A 19,440-nucleotide genomic window follows, 5' to 3' on the forward strand; every position below is an offset into this window, starting at 1 on the left:
TCGAACCAATCTCATTCAATGTGGAAGAGAAACTCAAGTCATATAAAGTTTTATCGTTTAGTTTGGCGGACGTGGAGATTTTGATGTCTAAATAAGGCAATGCATGGACCCCCCTGGACAAAGCTTTGTCCACCAGAGGACGCTCCGTTACGTCATGTTTTACTCCGATACAAAAAGCATGTTGCCCCAGTTTAAGACGCAACATGGCCATAGTTTAGAGCCATATCTCATTTGAACCCGATGCTCACAACTGCGAAAGAATCTTTTCTTAAAGCAACAGCCAAGCACAATATGACCACCACGAATAGTAATGAAGATAACGGGTGTCTCCCTCTTTCTATCGCTGGCGTGATCGGGCGAAAGTTGGAAAGTAAAAGATGGTCTTTGTTAGGTTTTGGTTAAAGGGTGATGATGTCATGGTTTTGGGCGGGGCTTACCCGACGCAAGTGATCGGTCAACGCAGCCAGAGAATGCGCCTCAATTTCATACCAAAAAATTTTCTAGAAACGCGTAGAAAGCCGGGCCTGGAGAATTGTTGTCAATAGACGTATAAATTGTTGTCGTGATGACGTTTTCAAGGTTCGGGAAATATTTAGCGTTTTTTTCGTCAAATTCAACCCATTTCGCTCTATTGCGTACCATTGCGCCTTGGGTAGGATTTTACTTCGAAAATGTCAGTGCTGCGATTGTTGTAGCGCCACCAGTCATTGATTGTAATGTTAATGTTTGACCGCACAAGGTCAGTAGTGAGATTGACCGGACGTAAAACCCATCACCAGCTTACTACTCGTGGTTTGTTGAAAAAGTATCACTGGCAGATCTTGGAACGTTGAAATCAGCCGAACAATGACATATTGTGACGTAGTAATAGCTGCTTGGACGTCACTTTATACACAAATAAGTGTGTTTACTCCAAAATTGCTTTGATACCAACAAAAATGTTTACATTGTAATGTTTTTATGTTGATGAACACGTTCGACGTCCAATTGCTTTTCTTTGTTGTCGCTAGTCAATGCTCATCATATTGTTACATCACAATAGACGACATTGTTGCGTCAAAGGTTTTGTATTTGAAATTTACGAAAAGAAGAAATGAAAAAAATTTCTTAAAATTTCTCTTTATGAGTTCTTGCTAACCTTCTTGATAACGTCATAGTTTTGTCTGTTACATCATTGCTATGTAGCTGTGACATCTACATCTACGTCACGGTTTTTTCCGTGCACTACCTGTGGAAGGTATTAAGTTGTTTAAATATTCTTTGCCAAGAATTATGTAATGAATTTGTATTACATGATTTATTTTATTTACGTGCAAGTATTTACTAAATCATACCTTCGGGAAGTTGAACAGAATTTAGTTCTGTAAAAAATATTTGAAATTAGTTTGAAGTCGGCCAAAGTGCCGGGGTCGCCAAACCAGCATCGACTCTTATCAGGGTCAACAACTCGGCTCTGGCACTTACCGTCACCTCCGCGCTCTGCGCATTTACTGACGTACTGGCTGCTGCGAACGCCCCGCTAGTGGCGCCGGTCTAGATCAGTCCGGAAACGTCACATGGTAGCTTGATACTTCCAGTGTTGGCAGTGGCACTGGCTCCGGCCGCTACACATGGCATGTTGACTAGAAATTTCTGGCAGCCAGCGCAGAAACAAGGGTCATTGGTGCCAGTAGCCTGACATGGCGTGGCTGGTCGTATATAAAACTCAGTGAGATTGAAACAAATTAAATTAGGCAGAAAAAAAATTGTGGTGAACAACTGACGTAATGAAACACAGGACGACGCCATCTTACCTGAACGACGGACGCCACCTGACTAGCACCGCATGCGCAAGCCCTTCTTCTGAAACATGACCGACGAACAATTTTCATCTGTGGCGCCGGTGCACATGGCGTGGCTGGTCTGAAAACGACGTTTGTTGGTGGCGCACATGGCTCGATGGTTTTCAACAATGTGGCGCATGGCTGGTAGGCTGGCATCGGTGGAGGGAAGTTCCCAGATGAAATATTTCTCAACATTATTACGTCAGATAAAAACAGATTTTCGGGAAGTATTACGTCATAACATCATTGCCAATAAAAATATTGTCACGTGACCAAAAAATCATGTAAATATTCCCTCCCTGGAATAATCTCATCGCGCAGGAGACAAAAAATCGTGCACAGCGAAAGCAAAAATTTAACACAAAGTTTATATTTAAAGTTTTTTTTTCCAGAAAATAAGGTAATTTAGCGGCAGGCGTTGATAAAATCAATTTCTACCATTTTTTTAAAATCCCGCAATGGAATTCTTATTGAGTGTATTTATGACTATTATTATTTGGGTTAAGGGGTCGCGCTAACTGTTCATGGTTCAGCAACACTGACAACCTGGTTAAGATCGTGCACGTTTCAAGCCCTCGAGGCTTTGCCGCTTTTCTCCTTTCATTAATTGTATATGAGCGAGTTTCGTTTGTATACCAGACCCCATCTACTCAAATTGTGACGTCATCAGGTTGTGCACTTGTGTACTAGACTCGAATGTCAGTCTGTGGTTTCAGTTTTAATGGATTATACGAATAAATACTCAATCTACAATTAATCACAATCCTGCAAAGAGATACTGGTACAAAATTTTAGGCTATGTCCGTCTGCTATCCGAAACATCTTAGCCTTCTTAGGCTAGTTTTATTCCGTTAAAAAACATGCATTTGGCTATTTTGTGTTCTCATTGCAATCGCATGGTCCTTAGAATCAACTTTGGCCTTTCCTACATTGTGCTGGTCCACCTTTAAGCAAATAGTGCAGTTGATATAACTGGCTGCTGTTTATTCGCCCCAAACCAGTCAGGTTCAACACCTCTTCCGCCACTGCGCTGCCTACCTTGGAATTGTTGCCAACTGCTTTGGTTATTCAGTGGCTCCAAAAACATTTTGTGGCGCAATGAGGCGTCGCAGCAAGCTGCCATATAGCCTAGCAATTCAATATTCAAAGAATGAAAGATTCACCGATCTCATTGTAGAATTTCAAGAGAACCCTATCAGATTCAAGTGACTGTTTGGTAGCTTTGTTCGCCTCAGCTAGTAAACAGTCAAGTCAGAGGGGTTCGTAAATAAACACTAAGTTTGCAGCTAAAAACGGTGATATTTCGGGATAAAATGCCTGGAAAGGATTTAGCTGGGGATGGCGCGTAGTTAGGTAGTGTAAAGTGCCCAAATACGGAGATATTTCGGGACAAAATTCTGGCACGTTATCAGACAATTTTTTTCCTGTGTTCAAAATGGCGTAATGGACGTCTAATTTGTCCAAACGGAAACTGGAAAGTATGGCAATTTTTGATGATAAATCGTGTGTGCAAGATATTAAACGCCAAACTATAATCAATAAACAAAAAATTGAGACTTCAGTGCACACAATCACACCAAAATTTTCATTTTTGCACGCACAATTTCTCGTCGAAAACTGCCATACTTTCCTGTTGGGTGCAGCATGCTACATTACAAACAAACAAAACAGTGCTGCAGAAACGTTTGTAAATCATGCATTTAGGAATTATGAAATCATAATACTTTAGCAAGGCTTGAATTTCCTATTTAGCCTCAAACTTGAGTTAATTTTGATTTATAACTGATATTAATTGGAGCTGCACTGTTTTGTAGTTCGTACGTGTTTACTTATCATTTTTCTTAAAATGACAGAAATTTACCAGTAATTAGAATATATTGTGGAATACAAATGTCGTACTTTGAAGAAAATTGCGTTTCAATTTATCGTGATTTGGCACGATTCTCTTCTCTTGATGGTGTCATTGTAACAAGAAGTGATGTAAGGGATGATGTCACACACTGGGAAGCAACCTGGTCTCATCGAGATATTGAAAGAAACTCCAAAGTTAGCTTTCGGTCAACTGGTTCTCTTTTTCTTGAAAATGGAACTCTTACAAAAGTAAATAATTCAGGGACAACTGAAATAAACGGTGAGAAATTTGTACGAGTTTCACCTTGTGGAAAGAAAAAAGCAATTTTAAGGGAAGTCTTAGTTAAAGACACAAAACATTGTTTTCTTGAGATATGGAGCGGTTTGTGCAAAACGTTTTGCATTGATTTGACTGATGAAGATATACACGGAAAAGTCCATTTTGACTCAGTCTTTGGCTGCTTGGAATGGTCCTATGATGGTAGCAAAGTGCTTTATGTTGCTGAAAAGAAATTGCAGAAAACTTGCTCATTTTTCAAGAAGAGCAAAGATGCTGATACAAAGAGAGGAGATGAGTTTTTATACAGAGATGAGTGGGGCGAGCAGTTGGTTGGATCTTATCATCCAACTCTGTATTATTATGACCTCAAATCTTCGATGGTTTTTGATCTCGGTCAGCACCTTCCCAATGATATATCCGTGAGCAACGCATTATGGTCAAGAGATGACTCGTCAGTTGTTTTTATCGGTTGGAAGTCGTCACCTTGGAAACTCGGCTTGATGTATTGCAAGAACAGGTTCAGCACTTTGTACAAGATTGATCTTTCGACTAAAGATCTATTTGCTTTTAGTGATGGTACTAGCTGTGTCTTTGCAGCTGGTTTAAGTCCAGATGGAAGCAGACTTATTTGTCTTGAAAGTGTCCCATTTGGCCCTCATATGCAATGTTGTAAACTCAAATGCTTGGATTTCAATGAAACAACAACACCACCAATAGTTGTTGATGTGGTAAACAAACCTGTTGACTCAAATAGTTTCCAAGGATTGTTTGTTGACACGATTCCACGGAATTGTTGGCTTTCAAATGACGAACTGATACTGCACAGCATACATAGAAGTAACATAGCTCTGTTGAAAATAAATATCAGAACTGGAAATTTGTTATTGTTAGAAACAGAAGGAGTTTGGAATGTTTTGTGCGTTTCGAATGGAATTATCTTTGCATCTCACTCGACACCTAATGTACCGCCTGTACTTAAATGTGCTTCTTACGATTCAACCAAAAATACTTTAGAATGGGTTACGTTGGAAACACCTTTCGCTGCTCTCACTGATATCAAGTGGTCCATTAAAAAGTTTCAACCCAAACTCGTTAATAATGATTTTCCTGACCTTGATATTGAAGCAGTTTTGCTACAACCTAGTGGTGAAAATTCTTCATGTGGCTTAATAGTAAATCCACATGGAGGACCACATAGTGCATGCACGGCTGGCTTTGATTTATTTTCTGCATGTTTTTGCAAATTAGGATTTAATGTGTTGCGTGTAAACTACCGTGGTTCATTGGGTTGTGGCCAAAACAATGTGCTATCCCTTCCTGGTAATGTAGGGAAGCAGGATGTGGCAGATGTTCAACAAGCAGCACAAATAATTGCAAGGGACCTCCACGTTCCTAGCAACAAAATATTTGTCCAGGGAGGTTCACACGGTGGTTTCTTAACCTTACACCTCGTTGGCCAATTTCCGGATTTCTATGCAGCAGGGGGAGTTAGGAATCCAGTGTGCAATATATCCACAATGGTGTCAGCTACTGATATCACTGATTGGTGTTTCTATGAAGGCGGACTGCCATTCAGTTATGACAAAATAATGACTCCGGAATCATGCCAAAAGTTATTGGAATGCTCTCCGATTCGATACGTCAAGGAAGTGAAATCACCACTCTTGTTTATGATTGGTTCCTCTGATTTAAGGGTACCACCCTCACAATCCCATGAATACATCCACGCACTACAAGGTCTGGGAAAGGAAGTACGAGTGCTCAAGTATGACAACAACAACCACCCGATTTCGAAAGTGGACGCTGAGGCTGATTGCTTCATGAACTTTGCTCTTTGGTTTCATAATCACTAAAATGATGCCTAAGTTCATGCAATGCAAAGAAAATTTGCTTTCTGTCTTGCGATTTTGTGCTTAATCATGAACCAGTTAACTGCTTTTTATTGGATGATGTCTGATGATGATGCATATGAGTAACGTCCAAGTTATATCATTTAAGTGATAATGATTTTGTGTCACCCAAATATCTTTGTCATTGCGTGTCTTGACTCGTGGTAATTCCCTTTCCTTGTTTTAGCTTCCTTTGTTTAGATCTGGTTAGCCGTGACCTGCTTTGCTACCATGTCGTTGTTAACACCCAGTTTTTTGCAGTATGATAAATTAATTTCCAGTTAACCTGTTTTAATGTCTGTTTTGTTAGCCATGCGATTAAGATCTAATGTACTAGTTTTGCCAATTATTGCTATCGCTTCCAGATTCACAGGATAGTGTCATTTCCCTTACTTAGTCCTTGATAGTGTTTTCAGATTATAAGTAATATTGCTCTGGGTTCTGTACTGATAGAGATCACACGTGCCGTAAGTACACATACAAAGTTAACTTATGTTCCTTGCTTTCATTTTCATATTTGTAGCTGTTCTGTTTCAGTGATCACTTTCAAACCATTCAATATAAGACTTTCAAGAAATTGTGTGCATTTCTAATATCCAAGGTAGGGTGGTTTTCAGGCCTTGCTACCAGCAAGCTGCATAAAGATAACTGCTGTTTTGCGGAACAATCCGTTGTTTCGTCAGCTATGATTGAATAGAATTTGGAATCGCTAATTTGTTGAACACAACTGCGTATAATGTTATGAGCAGCCAATCTCAGCAATTTACTGTGTTTTTTAATGGAGACTAAACCTCGTCGCCAAGTATTAAACCCATTCATCCACACTTTAGACTGGCCATTAATCTGGACGAAAATGTCCGCAGTGGCAGCACTGCATCTAAATGCCCACGAACATACACAGCAGATTATAACGTCGTTGGTCACGTCATACTCCACTCATTGATATTGTATGACTAAAAAATTGTGCGGCTCGCTGTAAATCAGCTGTAACTGACAAGGTGGCCCGCGACAGCGAATAGTTTCATCACCCCTGCTTTAGGTGATGAGCATCAATAAATTTGCCGTTTACAATGGTTACGTTTAGTTAATTTAAACTTTGGATTTATGGAAATCTATGCTTTTGTTTTTCATTTACGTATTTGGATAATGTTTTGTTAATGTTCGGATTTCTTGTATGAGTTGGAGTTATTTTTCCAATGTTTTTTGATATTATTGCTTTTAATATATCTGGCTGTTAACTTTGAATGCTTGACGTGCTTGTAATGCTGTATAATTTCCTTAATGCGATATTTCAACTAAAATTGTTGTAAACATTATGTTTAAGCGTTTAATCAGCTTATTGTCAACGTCTAACACACCAAGCTTTTCAGTGTGCAGCCTCCATATTTGTTTACATGTTTAACACTATTGTTCACGTAGTGCAGCAAATACCAAAATCAGTTTATTTATTTGTGTTTAGTATAGTTCGTTACGAGTAAGTGATTAGTTTGCTGTAATTTGTGATGTCCAATGCGGACAATCTGGGTGTCAATGATGATGCATTATTTAGGTATGTATTTCCTGCACAGTATATATTCTGCAAACTAGAAAGTCTGTTAAATCTAATGCAAGTTGCTTTAAAATATTATTGGTGTCCGAGCTAGATTATTATTTTTCAGTGGCAAAAAAGTGACAAAAGATGTGAAAAAAAAAGTTTTATCAGAAAAGAAAGCTCATGAAATTGTGCAACAATTGCTCGAAGAGAAGATACCAGAAAGCTTCTTCACAACTGCTGTTAGTATGTGCCTCATGGTCATGAATACCAACTTTGACTAAGTGCTGAATATTCCATGAATCAACTAGAAGTTGTGCAAGAGCCTGCGCAGCTTCAAAGATGCACTTGAATGGCTTGTATCACTGCGATGACCACCAAATTTGATTACATTGCTTGTATATTTTGGAAGGATACGGCCACAATGTTATGCTTTGATGTTATTTTCCAAAAAGACCATCACCCAATACCCCCGCATTAGTAACATTTTTTTATTTTAGGTTTATTTTTTGACGGTTGAACATTATCAAGATGTCGTGGAGGAGAGGGCAATTTTAAACATGTGTGGATACCCTATGTGTGATAACAAACTAGAAAATGTAAACAAAATTCGCTTTGGTATTCAGGCTTAGCATACTCGATGGTTGGTAGACTTACCACTGACTGATGTGCTGTTTTTGTGATTCTTGCATTTGGTTTAGGTTCCACGTCAGCAGTATAAGATTTCTGGAAATAAAGTCTATGATTTAACCCAGCGAAAGAATTTCTGCAGTAACTTGTGTTATCGATTGTCAAGTCACGTGCAAAATCAGATTCTAACTTCTCCACTTTGGCTGCGAGATCCAGAGAAGTACATTATAATCTCTCTTCATTGTTATTCGTATAACAGTAAATTTAAAAGTACTTTTAGAGTTTCCGTCTAAAGTGCGCAATTGATGTCACATTGTACTCAATGTTTTTAGTTCTATGATATCTTGTTAATTTACTTGGAACCGTGTGCTATAATTTGCCATCATTCCTAAGTTATTCAAGTCATCTTATTTTCAGAATAACACCAATAACGTTGGAGACATCTGGTGTCGGATTACAAGGAGATCGAGTCATTCTGCGGCATGTTGCAGTTGACACAAACACACATATACAGCACTGCGGTGAGATTTCCATGCATAGTCATATTTTTTGCAACAGCCATGTGATTGCATTGATCACAACTTTTTGTAAAGCTGCAATGGCATATAACAGTTAGGTATATCAGTGACTTGCTTTGTGACAAGTTTTTTGTGTTTTAAACTTCACCAATTTTCGATGATGCAGAGTCCAATCAAGGTGGTAATGACATTGATGAATCTGACAATCGTGAAGTGAGATTTGCTGAAGAATCATATTCAGATTCTGCAAATCACGCCTCCCATCCTCTTCCCAAATCTTCATCAGCATCCTCGACTAAATCATCAACTCAAAGAAAGATCCTGTCACTCGCGCAACAAAAAGCACAACTGGAGCTGATGTTTAAGAAGCTACTTTCTGTCTTGCAAGAATGGATCACAAAAGAGTCTCTGATTTATCTAAAATATTGCTCTTGGAATGTGGACGAGGTAAATGGTGTAGTTTTACCTAAGATGAATATGTTATGGACAACAAGAGTAACACTTTTCCCTGAAGTAGGTGGAGTAAATGATTGCCATTACAGTGTAGAGTTTTGAGAAAATGAGCGTGTTCTATCACTTGTTAAACTTCGACTGCTCAGGAGAAATGCACCAACACTTGTGACGTGACAAAGAAAAACATTGAAATAAGCGAAGAGGAGAGAAGAAAGAGGAACAAAATAAGATTACTCGAGGAGAGACTTCACAGAGTTGTTGTTGGGAATTCACCAGCAGCTGGTACCATAAATTGTTGTTGCAACCTTTTCACATATGCACTCAGTGCAACTTTCTGAGCCACAGAACAATCTTTGAAAGATCTGTATTCAATTTAGGGAGTAATGAAGAGTTGCATATATTTTGCAATTTGTTTATGAATTTCAGGCAAGCAGGAAGAGAGTAAGGCCGGTGAATTAGAAGCAGTTCACATCTTCTCAGAGAGAGTGGAACGCTTCTACGGTGGCCAGTTGGAATATCGAGAGCAGACTTCAAGAAAAATACCAAAACATTCTGAGGTTTGTGACAACCGTCATGCAAAGCCTCATTATGAATTGGTTATCATCCAACAGCAAATTTTATTTGTTACCTGTCATGTTTTTGATTAACTGAAATCAAAGGGTTAATGAGGTTACAGGACAAAAGCTTGTTACGTTATGCTTTTATTGAAATTAATACAATATTGAAGTTTTATATTTCAATAGAAATTCCATTCACCCATTTATTTTAAAGAATGCAGATAAAGGTGCTGTTTTTATGCGGCCTCCAGTTGACTCAGTAAATCAAGCAGTTATAAGGAGGAAAATCCTGCATCAGAAAATTTCCAAAGTGTAAGTTTTAGCATGATGCTATGAAAAGGAAGTTTCGAAGCCTCTGTATATCCAGCTGTGAAATTATGATAGATGCAAACTAGATTTTAGTTTACTACTGAATGAAATTTTTTTAACAATTTTCTGTTTATTTCAGCATGCATGATATACTGCCTACCTTACCATCGACTGTTTTGTCACACGATCTTAAAGAACTTATAGCATCATTTCGGTATTGACATGTTAATTAAAACGTAAATTTTCAAAAATCCTCATGTCGTATGTCACCAGTTACCTTCCTGATAATATTGTATTATATCTGCTTGCAGGTTATCAAGCAACAACATTGTTTTGAAAACTAACGAGTACCCAATTATGGCCATTGTGCTCTTACAGTTGTAAGTGAAGTTTCAAACTTAAAGCATACTTTTTTAAACATTTACTGCGATTCATGGTAAAATAAAAATATAAAATAAAATAAACGTAAAATATACGTCAGAGCTCCTAAACGACTTGTCTTTACTCATAGAAATTCGTAGACCGTAATTTCATGTCATAATAATAATATTTTCTGATTTTCAGAATGAGCAAAAGCAATTTAGACGTGAAACAAGCGCTTGGAGCCAACAGCACAGTGATCAACCACATGTTAAAATTATTCACATTGAGCTTAAAGTCGGTTGAACAAGCGCTCGATGCTTTAATTCATGAGCTGATATGACTCTGCAGAGTCAGTGCGACAGGTTTTTTAACGCCTATGAACTTGCTGAACTGCTTTTGTTTTTTGAAAATGTCATGAAATACAAATATAATTCTCTTTTGAAACGACTGCTATACACAAGAACAACAGATCTTACATGAAAACTGTGCAGTACGTATCTACATCATGTGATAGGTTAACGACAGGATTGCAAGATTTGCCCGACCGTGACAAAAACGTCACCTGACAAATGTACGGTATTATTCGAGGTCATGGCAGCGTAAGTTGCTACTGTTAGACAGGTTCAGCATATTGAAGGTAACCAATTGCTTGTGGCCCTATCATTGTATCGGTCTTAGGCGAAAGTAGTCTGACGCAAACACAGTGCTGGGTACAAGAAGTACGTGATATAACGTCACAAATCGTGGTGTTAGCTAGGTTCTTTGCACGATTTTATGTTACAAGTAGCACAGATTTTGGTGTCATATTTTTTGATATATTTTGTTAAAAACGTAAAATACTTCAACGGCAAATCATAAGTGATTGCGGTCCGTTTAATAAGCGTCTCAGGCTGCAACAAATTCTTGTTCGAAACGGAAAAGCGGCGTTAGCAAATAGCTGATAAGTTGGCCTACTGTAAAACGTTTGATGCTGTAGTTACATTTCCTTGTTGCAAGTCTGGCTCTTAACGGTAAAGTTTTTTCCGTTGCTTGCATTAGGTAAGGCCACATGCTGTATATGTTAGCAGTGCATGTAAGGATGTTATAATTATAACACGACTGCGGAATACGTTGATCAATTCAGAAACAAAAGTTAGCTCGACAGCTTATTTTGGTGAATACTGAAAGATACGGTAGCTTAATGTTTTCATGAAATTATTCAGGCTATTTAGAACTTACTGTGTACAGGTAACAGTATGATTCTGTTCGATCTTCGATGTGTATACTATTGGCATATTGCAGCATCTAATAAGCCCAAGCTCGTTTTCAAACAGAGAAGCACGTTCGTTTCTTTTAGATGAGATAAGATTTTCACAGGGAAAAACTTTAACCTATAGACGGGCTAGTTGGAGAGGAGTATCGTGGGCGTATCGCCTTTCATTGGTCCAATAATGTGAGCATGTTTAAAACATTTGGGTCATTAAGTTCATCACTGTAACACGACAGTGCGCATGAAATCATGTTGAACCGTGCAGATCGTATACTGTAGAGAGCATTTGTATATATTACAAGTTAAGCCTACTGGAAGCAGTAAGTGGCATAGGCGCATTTGCGCGTTTTGTGCGATGTATAGGTAGTTTTGGGTTGTCATTTCCTCATCTGTTTTGTATGTAACATTTGGCTGGACACAAGATACGTGTTAGGTAAAGGAAAGAGGCGGTTTGTTTTGGACTGCGCTCAGTCGCAAATTAGTTTACAAGCACGAATGAGTCACGTTCTCGCAATTTTACAAGCCAGTAAAATTGCGTATTGTTTGACGTATGTTGTAATCATGTAATGGAATGATTGTCTGTTGCGGTATGTTGCTATGGAGACGTTAGCAAAAGTTTTAGTTAGAATCTCTTTTTGTTGGTTTTGGTTTTGGTTTTACGTTGAACAGTTTTGCATTAAATAATCGGCAACTTGACGTCATTAATGTCATTCTTAACTTGTATTGGGAATATTGTATAAATGAGCTATGTTTTATTCTGCACAGTGTAGCTTGCTGCCAGTTTAACATTGTTACCATGACAATTGCACAGTGTGTTCCAGGTACATTTGTTTAGTTTAGCTGCTATTCGATGTATAAGGTTGGCTTAAACTGTGCCATCAGATGTGGTGTGTCACGTAAAAGCCAACTCTTTTTCCGGGAACCACCCAGACTGCAAAGTGTTTTATCTACCAGGTTAAGCTCAAGAGTGCTATGTGGATTTAATCCTTGGCGAGGATTAAATGAAGACAATTTAAAAGTACACAAAAAAGGAAGCACTGAAGTCGGCCAACTGAAGAAAGCAAGTTTTATGTTACGTTTTACATCTCTGCTGCACAGTGATTCAAAGAGAAATTTTGAAACAATTGGTGTTTCAAATGTTTCTGAAAGTAAAAAGAAACTTGTTGAAAAACAATGGGATATAGATTTTGAAAACGCTGAAAAAGCGTACATGAATAAATCAACATTTGAAATATTGAGAGCTGCACTGGTATTTCAGCTTTGCACAATTAACTTTCTTGTTGATAATGGCATTTATGTAAGTATCAGTGTAACAAATAGGGAACAATATTAAACTTTAGGACATTAGAGCAGATTAATTAAACTTGATTTTATCACAAATAAAGCGGTTTGAGTACCTGAAATAATGCTGATAGTACTTTTATATAAGTTAAATGCCGATTGTACTGTACATGTAAAGGTTGTAAATATGTTGCATTTAGATGGCGAAGTATGTGGAAAAAATTTTTGGCCAAAAGATTTTTAAGACTCTTATGAAACTCACAGTCTATGGCCATTTTGTTGCCGGTGAAAATCAAGAAGAAATAAAGGTTTGCTTGTTTAATGTTTACGTATTACATACTACAATATAAACAGTATAATATATACTGTATTTGAATACGTGTTGCTTATTGTTATTACTATTACTTTTTGTAAATATTAAGTTGATGTTTGTTTAAAACGGATAATAAGTGTAAATTGTCTGAGCTAGCTGCTTGTAAAGTTATGGTTTGTGTATATATTTGATTAAAAAGTTTGCATGTGCTCACAAAACACTGTACAAATATTTGTAGAATAAACGTTTTGAACTAATCAAAATGTTTGCTTAGACCGTGATCAATAAACTTCAAGAAAATGGAGTGGGTGCCATTTTAGATTATGGGGTGGAGGAGGATCTCTCTGAAGAGAAGGCCAAGGATCTTGAAATGACTTCTTGTACATCGGATGCCGACCACCACGAAGGTATAAACAATGCTACAAAGGGCTAAGCTCATGTGTAATGTACTGTATATGTATGGAAAGTAGAACATTGTTGAACAATGATTGATGTTTGGCTTTGTTAGAGGACTACTTTGTGTTTTGAAAGCTTAAACCAGATCAAACAAAAAGTTTTTAAATTAGCACTGACCCCAGTCTCCGTATAGATTTCTAAAAGTGTTAAGTTACTAATTTTCCAGAACATGGCGGTGGAAAATACAAACCCCATCGACAATTTGGGGATCGTCGTCAGAAAGTTGTCAGTGCAAGAACTTATTTCTACGAGGGCGAAGAAAAATGTGATGAGAACATGAAAATATTTTTGAAGTAAATAGCATCATGTCTTTAATCTTTATGTATATACGCTAAATACTCTTGGGCAAGCTTAGCGTTGTTAGTTTGATTGGCTGCTACATAAAGTTTTCATGTTGCAATGCTTACACAAATGACATGACTCACTTTTGATTCAACTCCTATAAGAATGAGATTTCATCATTACTGTATGCACATTGCACAGAGTTGTTTATCTTGTTATACACAAAAATAGTGTCACAAACTATAACTAACTGCATGTACATTACGTTAGGTGAAGTCAATTTAAGATGATTTCAAAACGTAAATCCAGTATATATATATATATACACACAATGTTTTTCAAAGGTGCATTGTTGTCCATGCACCACGTTGTTTGCCTTCTTATGAATAAGAAAACAATCTTGAACCAATATGAACGTTATGTTAGATCAAGTCAACTTTAGATTATTTCCGATACATTTATTTCAGTATGTATTTACAATCTTATGCTTATCAAAGGTGCATTGATGCTGCAGAATTCGCCACTGATGGAGGATTTGCTGCGATTAAATTAACAGCTCTTGGTCGACCACAGTTTTTAGTGAGTTAACACTTTCGTGTGTTGGTTACTTCTTCTGGTTCTTTTTAACATGATGCTTTTGTTTAGTTACAATTCTCAGAAGTATTAACGAAAGCGAGACAGTTGTTTCAAAAATACTCTGGCAGAGATGGAGATATTGTAAGCAGGAAATTTGATTTGAAAAGATTTGAGGTGATTTTATTAGAAACATTGTTATTATTAGTTTCAATATGTGTTGGGGGCTGGTGCCCAATATGCCAATCCCGATCAATTGGTCAAGAGCAAAGGCTGTCTGGGGTAGATTACATATATACCATTGAATTTTTTAGTCTTTAAACTTTTTATGAAATTTAACTTTTACTGTGCTTTAAAATCAGAGAGATTGCAGTTGTATCAAAGGTAGTTATAATTATTTAGAAAGTATACTTTAAGCATAAGTTCTTAAACGTTTTCATTATTTCGTGGAAGAGCTTATTAATTTTCGCTGGATGACTTTGGCTGCACCATTTAAGAAGTAGCTCACAAGCCAAAAATCTTTAAGTGCTTCTCACCTACACCTTTACGATCAAATGAAATAACTTTCTGAAATGAAAACGATACAACTTCATCAATCAAATTTAAAAACAAGATTATTATATGTGTCAGAACAAGTCAGAGAAGTTGGGAGTTTTAATGAGTCGTGACGAGTCAAGAAAATGGTTTACATGGATGGATCGGGATGACACAGGATTTGTCGATCTACTTGACTGGAACGAATTAATTGCTGATAATCGAAAATTTTCAAAGCTCTTCAACGTGATTGACCCAGTTGTAAGCAATTCCAAAGTATTTTTCATGAGAACAAGTCAAATTTCTTTTCAACTCAGTTATTATTGCATCCACCTAATCTAGTTGTTGTTTGAATATTCAGTTGAAATCATTGAGATAGCTATGAAATGATTAAAATGACTATGAACCGGCTACTGCTTAGACTGGTGAAGAGCAGTCGCTCCTACCCAACTTGAGTGACTCGGAAGAGGCCCAGATGAAGAGGATGTTGCAGAGAGTTGACGTGCTCGCTCAGAGCGCTCTCGAGAAAGGAGTCCGGTTGATGATCGATGCAGAGCAGTCTTACTTCCAACCAGCAATCAGCCGCATCACCATGGAAATGATGAGGAAATTTAATAAGGATCGAACGGTTATCATGAACACTTACCAGTGCTACTTGAAGGTACTTGGTACTGAGTCCAATTTTTTTGTAAATGCTGATGATGTATTTGAAGTACGAAGTACACGATGCAGAAGTTATCCAACGTATGTTTACTACATGTTTTCTATAAGACAAATGATACTTTCGCTCTTACACATTTTATTATGATTTAAATCTCGGTAAGATTAAAAAGAGTTTAGACTTTTTACACAAGCCCTCGTACGCACAGGACGCTCGAGACAACGTCCTGGCTGACTTGGCGCTCTCAAAGCGGGAACAATTCCACTTTGGTTTGAAGCTTGTCAGAGGTGCCTATATGCTCCAGGAGCGCGAACGAGCTCAAGAGTTTGATTATGATGATCCGATACAATCTAATTATGACGAAACAAACAGGTGAGCTAAATTTCCGTCAGAAATTATGACGTTGCTAATACTTTCATGACAAGATTTTCCAATCACCAGCACGTATTATTTAAGTACTGCGAGTAATTTATGATTGTTCTCCTAATAGCATGGATAATGCAGCTATTAACTTTGAAATTATTTGCAAACGACTATTAGTTTAAAACGGTTTTCACGGAGCCCACTTTGGTAAATGTGATTAATTACTTTAAAACCTGTTTGAACTAGTTTGAACAACTACCACCGAGCCCTTAATGTGGCCTCTTGGTACTCAAGTGCTTTTCAAATCGATTTTTTATTATCAGATTTGTGACTATTGCACAGTAATAAACTGTTGTGCATCCATTGAATTGAATATTTACAGCTTGTTTTTGCGCATAATTTTTGGTAACTGTAACAGCGATGTTAGTACGTTTCCATAATGATTAAAATTACTGTGTTTTAACAAAGTTAAACTTGCAGAATTAGTTAGAACCTGGCTGCGTTGTAAAATGTGTACCTCTGACACTAATAAAACACTAAAAGTTGGGTGCGTTTAATGTTTTTATTGAAATCTTAACCCAGTATATTGCTTTGTAAAGTAATAAATTGCGTCATAAGTGGTCTATTTTTTTCAGCAATTACAACCAGCTCCTCAATTTTCTTCTGCAAGAAATTTTCTGCGAAGGCAATATCACAATCATGGCGGCAACTCATAACGAAGAAAGCGTGAAATACGCACTGAAAACGTAAGTCTCTAACAGTCAGTTAGAATTAGAATTATATCTGTACAGTACATTGTGCACATAACCATTAATTTTCAAGTAGAAAGAACACACTTGTCAACGACGCGTTCATCATAACTTGCACGCGGCCAAAACTCTAACTTTGCAAAATTATTTTGTCAGAATGCGAGAGTTGGACATGACGTCAGAACAATTGTCGCAAGTTTATTTCGGTCAGTTACTTGGTATGTGCGACCACATCACGTTTCCACTTGGTAAGTTGAAAATTCATTTTCAATTATGTACAAATGGTCAACACGAACGTTGCTGCGAGAAAATCATGCTCACTTTCTTGTCCACTGCGTTATGTGATTTTGTCTGGTTATTCTGCGTTTTATAAATCAAATCTGTCTTGTGGTGATTTGTCTATAAATGCTTTAGTCTATAAATAGTTACGCCAAATGCCAGCCGACAGCAACATTGTACACATAAGATTTGGATAAAAATTTGTGTAAACAATTAAAATGCATTTTGTCAAATTTAGGAAAGATTATTAATTTTGCGTTGACATGTGATTATGGTTATGATTTATAAAATCAGTTTCAATTCCACCATAGCTATTACACATTTGAGCGTTTTAACATTTCTTTATCTTTTCATTTCTAGGACATGCAGGGCACCATGCATTCAAATACGTCCCTTTCGGCCCCGTAGCAGACGTCTTGCCCTATCTTCACAGACGTGCACAGGAAAACAAATCCGTTCTAAGCGCATCCAAGAAAGAGCGTCAGATGTTGCGACGCGAGCTTTGGCGTCGAGCCAAGAATATGATGCACTTGTCGAAGCCACAAGTCGCTCGTAGTCACGTGACGGAATAGGCTGGGCGGAATTGTGCTTGGTGAGTTCGGCGAGCAATTGATATTGCGTTTTTGGTGAGGCTTTGACCATACCACTTCATGTTAAGCCACGAATAATACCCTACAAGCGATGTTGTTCTTGCATTTATCGTTAAAGCACTTCTTTTAAAGAATTTATTGCACGCACTATATTTATCAATACTTATTGTTGATTTTCATTGCGATTAACTATATGTCGGTACCTTATGTGCGTTTTTTGCTTGTCCTATGCATTTGCCAGACTTGTAGATTATTTTCGTAATTTTGTGTCTGCATATAGAAAGATTCGAGCTGTGTCTAAGGAGGTCATCTTTTAACTCTTTTCTTCGTATTGTTCATTCTATGCTTTTCTCGCTTTTTAAAAATCTCATTTTCAGGGCTCTGTGGCTGTAAATAGTAGGACACGTCCCGATATCTTACTATCGTGTGTAGGCAGTTTCAAGTCGTTTTAAATTATTATAAATTAGCTTATTTGTAATTAGATCGTTTTTAATATTGACGTTATGACTGACTTTTGTGCTGTAATTTACATGACAACGTCGTTAAATGACCTTTTTCGTGTCCAGCATGTCGTGTTGATATTAGTTATTGATAGTTGTAGCTACGACTATTTGTGATTATTTTTGTGTATTTAACGACTAGTAGTTTCTTACGCCGGTGATGACATACATTTTGTTTGCTATTTCTCTTTCACATTACGTCATTTCTCTCATCGCCTTTATATTGTGATGCTGCACACCGCTCATATCATATGCACATCTTCATTTGTGCGCGCTCACCAATTCCTGACTTTTCTGTCTATGACGCAATCATGGTCTGTCAAGGTGTATTACATATAAATACGATGTTTATGTTTGGAAATCTTGGGTATCCGGAGTTTCACCTCAAGGCAATGCGATCTTTGAAATATCCTGTAGTTGTGACCCACGACCTGAATAGTTAAGTCATATTTGCAAATTTAAGTACGGCGATGTCAGTTTTAAACTTAACTATAGCGTATGGCCAAAGTACTGATACAACTGGAGGTATACAGCTCATAGTAACTTTATTTGTGTGAAGGAACAGCCCTAACTCACCCCATATGGTTTTAATGCGGAAGCATTTACAGTAGAACGCATATTAGTCACACTATAAAACCGGTGGTGTGTCATATCGTGAGATTTTCTTGAAAGTTACCGGCTGTAGTTTAGCTGTAGAGTGCACTACGATTAAGACGAAAAAAATGGAACTTTCAGAGAAGTTAGCATTAACTGAACCGGAAGATCGTTCCAGTTCAAAATGGCTGAAATACGTTCTTTGTCTAATGAATTTTTCGTTTTTTTTCGGAGGAATCTTTCTCGGAATCTTCGCACTTTCGTCGTTACTGGAAAGAAACGTTTTATATCAACTCATTCTTATCAGTGATAGCGTCGTCTTACGTCGAGCATTTATTATATTGCTGGTCGGTGCTTGCTTGCTGCTTATAAATGCTGTACTTGGGCTCTTTGGTGTAACGACAGAAAACAGATATCTCCTCAGCATCTGTTTGATTTTAAACTCATTAGGTTTCGGCATCTTCCTCACAACCCTGGTGTATATTTTCATCAAATTTAACGACATGAAAATGTTGTTGCTTTCAGTGATTAGCAGCAACGCGGGTTGCATGAAATCCGATCCCTTATTTCCGGCGCTGAAGTCGATTGAAGAGTCCTTTCGCTGCTGCGGTGTAAATGGTCCGGGAGACTATCACTGCCGTCCAATCCCGACAAGTTGCTATGGCAACTCCTCTGTTTTTTCAAATTCATCCCACTATCGATCTGGTGAGGCTCTTTTCACCTCCGGATGTGCATCTTACTCCCAATTGCTGTTGGACGTCGCTGGAGGAGTGGGCTTATTTGTTCTTATCCTGGAGATTCCAGCCGCCTTG

General features: G+C 37.7%; 3 protein-coding genes and 1 long non-coding RNA gene across 7 annotated transcripts; 3 read left to right on the forward strand and 1 right to left on the reverse strand.

The window, feature by feature from the left end:
• Window positions 1-1,087: 1,087 nt before the first annotated feature.
• Window positions 1,088-1,595, reverse strand: LOC143460670 (uncharacterized). Its single transcript, XR_013117927.1, has 3 exons — window positions 1,465-1,595; window positions 1,335-1,361; window positions 1,088-1,228 (listed from the first exon to the last, which is right to left on the reverse strand). It is a non-coding gene; the product is annotated as an uncharacterized LOC143460670 (long non-coding RNA).
• Window positions 1,596-3,649: 2,054 nt separating this feature from the next.
• LOC143459711 (acylamino-acid-releasing enzyme-like) lies at window positions 3,650-7,302 on the forward strand. Its single transcript, XM_076956958.1, has one exon. It carries the CDS (start codon window positions 3,714-3,716, stop codon window positions 5,805-5,807), a length of 2,094 nt encoding a protein of 697 aa, XP_076813073.1. The 5' UTR covers window positions 3,650-3,713; the 3' UTR covers window positions 5,808-7,302.
• Window positions 7,264-10,648, forward strand: LOC143459712 (putative RNA polymerase II subunit B1 CTD phosphatase RPAP2). Of its 3 annotated transcripts, none has more exons than XR_013117772.1 (12): window positions 7,264-7,392; window positions 7,502-7,616; window positions 7,875-7,973; window positions 8,076-8,224; window positions 8,422-8,525; window positions 8,689-8,969; window positions 9,122-9,257; window positions 9,402-9,532; window positions 9,747-9,844; window positions 9,981-10,077; window positions 10,153-10,221; window positions 10,406-10,466. XR_013117772.1 is itself a non-coding variant. In XM_076956960.1 (12 exons), the coding sequence occupies exons 2-12, from the start codon at window positions 7,558-7,560 to the stop codon at window positions 10,542-10,544; spliced, it is 1,344 nt and encodes a 447-aa protein (XP_076813075.1). In that variant the 5' UTR covers window positions 7,264-7,392; window positions 7,502-7,557; the 3' UTR covers window positions 10,545-10,648. The 3 variants fall into 3 exon arrangements, 2 of the variants coding, with proteins under 2 accessions (XP_076813075.1, XP_076813074.1); XM_076956960.1 differs by having other exon boundaries at window positions 7,502-7,620; window positions 9,981-10,055; window positions 10,406-10,648; XM_076956959.1 differs by having other exon boundaries at window positions 9,981-10,055; window positions 10,406-10,648.
• A 1,620-nt stretch (window positions 10,649-12,268) lies between these two features.
• Window positions 12,269-19,289, forward strand: LOC143460656 (proline dehydrogenase 1, mitochondrial-like). Of its 2 annotated transcripts, XM_076958253.1 has the most exons (13): window positions 12,269-12,750; window positions 12,935-13,042; window positions 13,322-13,454; window positions 13,670-13,796; window positions 14,283-14,364; window positions 14,431-14,535; window positions 14,989-15,153; window positions 15,314-15,553; window positions 15,762-15,925; window positions 16,552-16,662; window positions 16,822-16,913; window positions 17,305-17,536; window positions 19,154-19,289. In XM_076958253.1, the coding sequence occupies exons 1-12, from the start codon at window positions 12,304-12,306 to the stop codon at window positions 17,514-17,516; spliced, it is 1,986 nt and encodes a 661-aa protein (XP_076814368.1). In that variant the 5' UTR covers window positions 12,269-12,303; the 3' UTR covers window positions 17,517-17,536; window positions 19,154-19,289. The 2 variants fall into 2 exon arrangements, with proteins under 2 accessions (XP_076814368.1, XP_076814367.1); XM_076958252.1 differs by lacking the exon at window positions 19,154-19,289 and having other exon boundaries at window positions 17,305-18,430.
• The last annotated feature ends 151 nt before the right edge of the window (window positions 19,290-19,440 follow it).

The sequence above is a fragment of the Clavelina lepadiformis genome, chromosome 5 (assembly GCF_947623445.1).
Source record: "Clavelina lepadiformis chromosome 5, kaClaLepa1.1, whole genome shotgun sequence".
NCBI classification, from domain to species: domain Eukaryota; kingdom Metazoa; phylum Chordata; class Ascidiacea; order Aplousobranchia; family Clavelinidae; genus Clavelina; species Clavelina lepadiformis.

Bases quoted from the DNA above. Each gene is read 5' to 3' on its own strand.
- LOC143459711 (XM_076956958.1), top strand. From the start codon at position 3,714: ATGTCGTACTTTGAAGAAAATTGCGTTTCAATTTATCGTGATTTGGCA.
- LOC143459712 (XM_076956959.1), top strand. From the start codon at position 7,346: ATGTCCAATGCGGACAATCTGGGTGTCAATGATGATGCATTATTTAG. The intron at 9,533-9,746 runs GTTTGTGACAAC...TTTATTTTAAAG, and splicing joins AAATACCAAAACATTCTGAG to AATGCAGATAAAGGTGCTGT. The intron at 10,222-10,405 runs GTAAGTGAAGTT...TCTGATTTTCAG, and splicing joins GCCATTGTGCTCTTACAGTT to AATGAGCAAAAGCAATTTAG.
- LOC143460656 (XM_076958253.1), top strand. From the start codon at position 12,304: ATGTATAAGGTTGGCTTAAACTGTGCCATCAGATGTGGTGTGTCACGT. The intron at 13,797-14,282 runs GTAAATAGCATC...TGCTTATCAAAG, and splicing joins AACATGAAAATATTTTTGAA to GTGCATTGATGCTGCAGAAT. The intron at 15,154-15,313 runs GTAAGCAATTCC...GCTACTGCTTAG, and splicing joins TCAACGTGATTGACCCAGTT to ACTGGTGAAGAGCAGTCGCT.